Source organism: Ziziphus jujuba, chromosome 10 (genome assembly GCF_031755915.1).
Source record: "Ziziphus jujuba cultivar Dongzao chromosome 10, ASM3175591v1".
Lineage (NCBI taxonomy): Eukaryota > Viridiplantae > Streptophyta > Magnoliopsida > Rosales > Rhamnaceae > Ziziphus > Ziziphus jujuba.
The window spans coordinates 18,663,109-18,671,070 of NC_083388.1; the positions used below are offsets into that span (position 1 = coordinate 18,663,109).

Sequence of the window (7,962 nt, forward strand, 5' to 3'; positions counted from 1 at the left end):
AGTATAGTTGTGTATACATGCACATGTAATTCAGTATTTGTAACTCTGTATATGATGGCAATGTGATTTGCTATGTGAATTGCAAATTAGAATGAAACAACAATCCAACCAAAACCAAGGCATGTAAAAAGACCATTTCAAGGCATTAGTTGTTTCTGCTAAAATTCTAACCACCTCCAAATCAAGAAGTTCAGCGGCACAGGGAATTTCAGATAATTTTAACATTACAAGATTATCTTTTGCTATATTTAATTATAACCATAATTTTAGGCATCACAAAAGCAATTATGAGGAAGTGCACATGTTTAATCTTCAAATGAAAGCAACAAAAAAGAAAGAAACTAATTTAATAGAAATCTATATCGATCATAATACATCCAGAGGTGGCAAGATTGAGAAGTAACTTGATTAATTCCTTTATTTTATAAAATAGGAATCCAAAACATAATCAAATAAAACCCAACTCATTCCATTCACCACATAAGCAATGCCCAAAAGTTGTCCACTGCTTTGACATTACAAAATTTGCCCCATAAATACACTGATTCTAGTTATATTTTAGATTAACCACAAATTTGGCTTCCAAAATTAACTTAGGCAGAGAAAAAATTCATATACATATCAACCATGACAAACTTCTGCTGCTGTTCATAACTAAAAGATCTACAACCACAGCACAGGCTATATAAAGGCCGGATAGTGGAAGGCCAACAGTAGAATTGACATTGGAATGGTAAAGCATAAGACCATCAACAAACAATAATGCCATTCCAATTGGGTTTTTACAATTACATATATTACAAAGACAGTTTATCAATGTACCTTGTAAGTAACCAAATGATACAACATACTCAAACCCAAACCTGGATATGAACGTGATAATTTTCAGCACAGTTAGACAGAAAAAGCCCCCATACACATCAATCGGATGGCTTAGAAGGCTGGGAAACCAAATGCCTCCATAGATATCGACCACTAGCCATGTCCACACAGGTCCAAAACCCCGACTCCAGAGCAGAAAGAAGCTGGGAAACAAGCAAACAACCAAAAACGTTGAACAAAAATTGGAAACTTTTGCAAACCCAAAAAAACCAAATTAACCAACCAAAGCTAAAAATTCGAGCAAAATACCTTGGAGAATCGATTAGCAGGAGGCACTGAGGAATCAGAGAATTGGGTATCGACGGAATCGTCGAGATCTTGGTGGGTTTCGTCGTCGGTAAGAGATTGTTGGTGGGGTTGAGAGCTGAGGTTTCTGAGAACGAAGAAGCCGGCGAGAGTGGCTGAGAGGAATATAAGAATCAGTCTCAAAGGACACATTTCTCAATCAAGAGTCAGAGAAAGAAATTGATTGAGAAATGTGCAAGTGAAAATGGAAGAGAAACAGAGAAGGAAGGAGGGAAAAGTATAATTATAATTAATACGGATTAGGAGGAGAAAAAAGAAAGGTTGTGCAGTTGGAAGTATTTGTCAAAATGGGTTTGCAAAATCAGGTAATTAAGATGATTGACGTGGGAATTCTTTTTTGGGTGCATGCGATGGCTCCATTTTGACCTAACCTAAAATTCCATTTTATCTGTGTCTGAAATTAAAGTTTTATGATTATTATTATTATTTTATTTTGAATTCCTTGTGATTTTGGTGGATTTACACCTCCGCTTTAATTTATGTTTGACAATATAGACTATTAGTGGGTTTGTGGAGGTTCATCCAATTACCAACTGATGACAACTTGGGGAAATGACAAGTCCACCACGACCCCACTAGAAACCATGGCTTATTATTATTTATGTTGTACTAGTTGAGAATTATGATTAATTCAATTAATTTTTTAATAATAAGATTTCATAGAAAAACATTTTATATTATAAGCCATAGGCATGAATGATCCACCACCGACAATGCAATTTAAAACAGAGTCCATCAAAACCACTATTTGCTCTAGACAAAGAAAATAAATAATTAAATAAAAATCATTCGGTATAGAAAAAAACAGGGAATTAATGGAATTAACAAGAGCTGCCTCTAATAAAAAAATGGTTCACAATTTACAGTCTATAACCTGCCCAAACTAAACTACTTCCAAATAAAAAACCTGTAATTTATGACCTCCCGAAATTTTGAACAAAAGAGATTTTCCTTTTGGCAGCGTCCTGCTTGGAACCGCATAGCATGCTTCCAACTTAAAATTTGTAAATGAGTTATGCCGTCAAATGTTGCCAACTCTCCTGGTCACCCCTTGCACACACACACACACACACACAATTTCTGTGTAATTGAAGCTTTTAGACCCCAAAATAAATGCCAACCCAAAAAATGGCAAATGCTGCCTCCTCTCCTGGTCACTCTTGCATGCTGATAGACAATTCAGTGCAATCAAAGCTATTGACACGAACAGAAATGTCAAGCCAAAACATTTGCATCAAAGAAGGCCACAGCCTACATAAAAGAAACAGAAAGAACAAATTTACCTACTAACTTAGTTGTTTAAAAATTATATATATATATATATATGCGGAAACAATTCATAATAAAATAACTTTGCGTCATCAAAAACATTTTCAGAGTGATGATATGGAATTAAGGTTGGGAAATTATATTTGAAGAATAAAATTAAACCTGGCTGCAGATTTAGAGTTTGGCAAATCGTGCTATCTTGCTAAGCACTGTTCTTAAACATCGAATACCAGCTCCTGATTTTGAGCTAACCATCATCTGGAACGAGAATAGTATCAAGGGAATAAGGTCGATGATGTAAATGGAAATTGTGCATGTATGGATGTCTAAATACCAAAGAAACAAATACACTCCATACCACTGGCTGAACAACAGATTTATGGGCCTTGAGGCTCTGCAAGATCATTATGATAATCAGTAAATTGTTTGCCCCACATGAGAGATGAGATAATGCTGACCTCACAAATAGTGCAACTGAAAATTGCACTATGGTTACCTCTTCAATTCGCATTGCATGACGTGCCAGATCAATTGGGAAAACCATATCTGTCTTAGTTAAAACAATCTGGTATTTAGTTTGAGCTCTGTAAAATAGATAAGTAAACATAAAACTTGAGTAAGTACCATATTTCTAGCAAAGTACGGTCTTGAAAATTAATGAGCAATAAAATCATCATAAAACTTAAAAGTTAATGCTTCTTAAAAAGTAATTCCAGCGCATACAGATATGCGTGGGTGTTGATGTTCAATATCAGCCATCTTTTGGAAATGAATCCCAGAATTCAAGAAAGATAAGAAAAGAAAACATCAAACTACTACAATGTCCTTTTGTACCTCTCCATTAAGTTAATGAGTTCGTGATCCCTTGGCTTCATTCCCCATTTTGTGTCAATAAGGAGGCAAACTCGTTTTAGACCAACTCTTGTGGAAACATACTCCTTTACCTACAAATTAAAAGAATCCAAACAAATAGTTATTGGCACATTTACCTATTAGATATTTTCAGATACACTACATGCATGAATGAACAGGAAAGCCCCGGTAACACACTAAACAAATTCAAAGTCAGTTCACTCCAAAAGCTAAAATAATAAAGTTCCCATATACCCTAAGGCAGATTTAGGAAATAAGGGACAGGTGATAAGAGCAAAATATTACAGAGTTTTTACTCCATTAACAATCATATTGCTACTGAGTTAATTAGATATATCAATTATGCTAGTTTTTAAAATAATTTTTGGAATTAGGCATCCAAAAAGACAAAAAATATATATATTATAAATTTGCAAAATTCTTAATATCATATCACTACCTTGGACTTCAGCAAAAACTGGATCAGCTATTTGAACATTTTTAAACAATATGTTAAAAATTATACATTTACTCCCATGTGTTAGTTTTAAATTTTGATTGATTTTAACGTAAAATAACTGAAAACAAGAAGAAATGTTTTCCTAGTTCCAGGACAGGATTTTAGTGTTCTAGTCCTTTCAATCCAAAACAGATGGAAAGTTTGCAATGCATAAATGTTACCCTGTCATAACAATAACCTCCATTTTAATTATTTGACTAGGCAGGTCACCTCTCCAAAGTTCAATATAGAAAAGACACAAGCTCTAAGTGGATTGCCTATAAAGTATAGACCAATTTATCAAGTACTCTCCTACTTTCATACTCATCAACACCCAGAAATACCATTTTTGAGCCATTAGCCAATACAAATTATGCTTGACAATCACATGTCTGCTAACTGAGGTCATGTACCACAGGCCAAGCCTTTAAGCCCAAAATGGATATGAAGCAACCAAGAAAAGGTCAATTTTTGTTGGTATACTCACAAGCTCCTCCCAAGCATCCTTCACTTCTTCTTTTGCATAAGCAAAACCATATCCAGGTAAATCAACCAAGGAGAGCTTTGATCCCAGGTTGAAGAAATTAATAGTCTGCAGAAGATCAAAAGGCTATCATAAAACATAAGGAAGAAATACTGAAATCAGAGTTTGTAAGAAAGTTCCAATACCTGGGTAAGACCAGGTTTGTCTGATGTCCGTACAACACCCCACTGTCTGGTAAGAGCATTAAGTAATGATGACTTTCCGACATTCGACCTTCCTAAAAAGGGGCAGAGAATGTAAAAAATTATCTCATTTCAGAAGGCCAGATCTGGATTATGGTATAAAAGAATAGAGCTTCTTCTAAAACCTACAAATTAAGTAAGCAATGGAAACGAATAGATTTAGAAATTAATATTATAATCATTTCACGTTGTCAAGAGCATAGAATGCGCAGTGTATTACAGGCAAATAAAGGATATTTCATGTCAAATAAACAGAAAGATAAAGAAAGGTAAATCAAAGATTATTCCCTTGATTTAATAGCTAATATTTCCAACATAACCATTCCTAAAAGACCAGCCTATGTAAAACTGAGAGCATAATGTGCTAAATTTCTATGGTAATTGACTGCATAAAGGTAGTAATATTTCTTGTGAGTTGCGTGTAATTAATTTCGTAATAATCGATAAGCAAACATGCAAAAAAATTAAATTTCTAAATCAAATCAGAAATGAGATGGATAAAATTTGGGGAAGAAAACAGTCAGAGAAAATAAAAAGTTTTTGAATAAAACAAATCAAACATAAACAAAGGTAAAAATTTAAGAAATCCACCTGCAAATGCAATTTCGGGTAGATCAGGTGGTGGAAATGAAGAAGAAACCTTTGCAGCAGCAAAAAATGTCAATTTATTCCTGAATACCTGAGCATAACAGTTAGCACTGTCACTGATTTTAAACAACAAAGAAATGGGCACCTTAAGCAGATAAACTTGGAGCTTATTAACTATTATTAAGCAAAGAGCTAAATTGTAAGGATAACATACATTTTCTTCAATTCGCTCTCTTTCTGTGCTTGTGGAGAAGGGAATATTATCCAATGGGGCAGAAAGTTCAGTGTTATAGCCTGCCCTCCGCAGTTCAATCAATCGCCTACGACCCAACAACTGTAACTCAAATCATCAAAAATATAACACAATAATTGAAATAATAAAACGTTTTAGCCTAACCATCAAAAGAATTAAAATAAAAAATAAAAAAAGAGTTCAAACATTAGAAGACACTAAAATATAAATTACGTTGTCTTCCACAAAGGAAAGGATTGAGGGACTGGGTTGTATTGCACGAAATTGTGCATTCTTTGACATGTCAACCTTTTGCTCCAAATCTTTCTTCTTTTCTTTTGCGCTTTCTGGAGAACAAGTTAAAAAAGCTCTAAGAAAAAGATAAACAACAAAAGGGACGTATGTATATTATAAAAGAGGAAGATAATTACATTATGCAAGCTTATACAGTTTATACTTCTGAAATCATAGGAAAGCAACAATCCATAGTGGCTCAAGCTTATACTATCACTACTACAAAGCATCATCAAAAAGAACTTCCAACAAAGAAAAATCAGTAATACAAAAGGGAACTTTTCCAGAATGTTTAATAAGGTTCAAACTTTTGATTTCCATGATAATTAAAAATCAAGAAACATAAAAGGTAGCATGTAAAGCATATACAATAACATTGGGGGAGGATAAAACTCACCATCATCATTGATGTCATCATTTAGCCGTTTATTTGAGATATCATATGGATCTATCCGAATCACCCGCTTTCTCTTCTTTGGTTTCTCACCTGATGCCTCCAAATCTTCTTCTGCACTTCTTCTATCTCGAACTTTTTTCTTTGCAGAATTCAGGAGAGATACACCAGGTGATTTTTTCTCACTAGGATCCAAACCCTGACTTGAGCCCAAGTTACTCCTGTCATACTTCTTTGACAAACCAGCATAAGATACTTGTGCACTTTTCACCAGGTTCTTAACTTTACAAGAAGAACGTTTACTTTCAGAAGTATTATCCTCTAACATACCAGAAGTCCACATTGAGCGAGATGATACATTGCTGTGATTTGCCTTAACAAAATCATCCTTCACCTGGTTCTGTCGTGTCCTAGATAAAGCCTTTCTAATCGGTGCCTTTGCATTACCATATGATACTATCTCCCTACTGCTTTCTTGATCAGCATATATTCTCTTCCTAGCCCCATGAGAACTCCAAGGTCTAGGCTTTTTCTTAGCATCAATCATTCCCTGGCTCCCTTCTTGACCTGTGTTAATCTTTTTATCCTTAACACACAACTTCAAATTCTTCCCACCATATTCTCTTTCACCAAAAGCACTTTGGGCCTTTTTGTTTCCATCATCTAAGTTGTTTGATCTTGAAGCTCCAATTTTGAGTTTTTTATTGAGCTTGTACCTTAATGCATCTGCAGACATTCTCTACTAGACTACTGCTGATAAATGACCCAATTCAACAAACAAAAAACCACCTACCGCCCTGCCAAAAGATTAAAGTTTTAGAGGTAAAACATATCACAAGGAAAATAACCTCATTAGGCATAAACTTTAAAGCCCCACTCAATAATTCTGAAATCTAAAAACAGATGAATTGAATCCCAAAAACAGAACACATATAAAGCTAAATTTGGTTGCTTTTAAGAAACTAAAAAAATTATAGAAATTATTGCTTTTTTAAACATTTCCTCTGTTCTTTTTCACTTCGATTGCCACAAGAGTGAGAGAAGAAGCCAACTTTACAAAGCCCAAATGCAACCAATTTGTTCAGCAACATTTTAACAAAGGGCATTTTCATTTTCTTATGGAGTTAAATATATATATATATACATATATATATACGTATTTTCCAGCAACCAGAAACCAAACATAGGCTTAACAAACTTAAAACACAAAAAGGAAGTTGAAGAAGTAGCATATTAACTATGAAAAACAGGTTCAAAAAAAAAAAAAAAAAAAAAAAAAAAAAAAAAAAGGAATCCCAAAAACGAAAGCAGAGAGATAGAGATAGGAAATGGAGAAAAAAATCATACCTTCGAAGCAAAATGGTAATTTTTTATTACGACAGGCTATGAAGTAAATTTGCGGCGCTCCATTTCTGTTTCTGCCCTAAAACGAGGGTTTAAGGACGTCGAACTCTGAGATCGCCACACTCTTCAGCTCATTTTCTTCACCAATTCTAACTATGTGGTTATATTATTATTATTATTATTATGATTACAAAATTATATGGAGATAAATTTAATACAGACTAATAAAATAAAATATTTTATCGTATAATTTTTTTTTAAAAAAATATAAAGTATTTAGTATTTTTGTTTTTGGGTGAAAATTAAGTATTGGGTATTTTGGTTATTTGAAAAACCAATAAAATGTGTTAAAAAATTTTAACTTAATTATGGTAGCTAGTATTTTTTTGGGTAATTTCATATATTTTACTGTTATAATTTAAAAATTATATATATATAAACAAATATTTTATAGGTGTTGATTATTTTGGGTATTGGAAATATGAAGAAAATGTGTTAAAAAACTTTTTTACAAATTAATTCATATTTAATATTTGTTTAGTATAATGGAGCCTGCCACTTCCAAATTAGCATTAA

At 33.4% G+C, this 7,962-nt stretch overlaps 2 protein-coding genes across 3 annotated transcripts; both read right to left on the bottom strand.

Moving 5' to 3' along the window:
- Nucleotides 1-445: 445 nt before the first annotated feature.
- Nucleotides 446-1,777, bottom strand: LOC107411522 (uncharacterized). The gene is made up of 2 exons (XM_016019121.4): nucleotides 1,132-1,777; nucleotides 446-1,025 (listed from the first exon to the last, which is right to left on the bottom strand). Exons 1-2 carry the CDS (start codon nucleotides 1,318-1,320, stop codon nucleotides 921-923), a joined length of 294 nt encoding a protein of 97 aa, XP_015874607.1. The 5' UTR covers nucleotides 1,321-1,777; the 3' UTR covers nucleotides 446-920.
- Nucleotides 1,216-7,549, bottom strand: LOC107411523 (uncharacterized). 2 transcript variants are annotated; one of them, XR_009634638.1, is made up of 13 exons: nucleotides 7,390-7,549; nucleotides 6,046-6,839; nucleotides 5,589-5,701; nucleotides 5,337-5,456; nucleotides 5,126-5,213; nucleotides 4,478-4,569; nucleotides 4,296-4,400; nucleotides 3,292-3,401; nucleotides 2,954-3,041; nucleotides 2,816-2,851; nucleotides 2,620-2,715; nucleotides 2,096-2,439; nucleotides 1,216-1,283 (listed from the first exon to the last, which is right to left on the bottom strand). XR_009634638.1 is itself a non-coding variant. In XM_048469128.2 (12 exons), the coding sequence occupies exons 2-11, from the start codon at nucleotides 6,776-6,778 to the stop codon at nucleotides 2,632-2,634; spliced, it is 1,569 nt and encodes a 522-aa protein (XP_048325085.2). In that variant the 5' UTR covers nucleotides 6,779-6,839; nucleotides 7,390-7,549; the 3' UTR covers nucleotides 1,924-2,439; nucleotides 2,620-2,631. The 2 variants fall into 2 exon arrangements, 1 of the variants encoding a protein (XP_048325085.2); XM_048469128.2 differs by lacking the exon at nucleotides 1,216-1,283 and having other exon boundaries at nucleotides 1,924-2,439.
- Nucleotides 7,550-7,962: the final 413 nt, after the last annotated feature.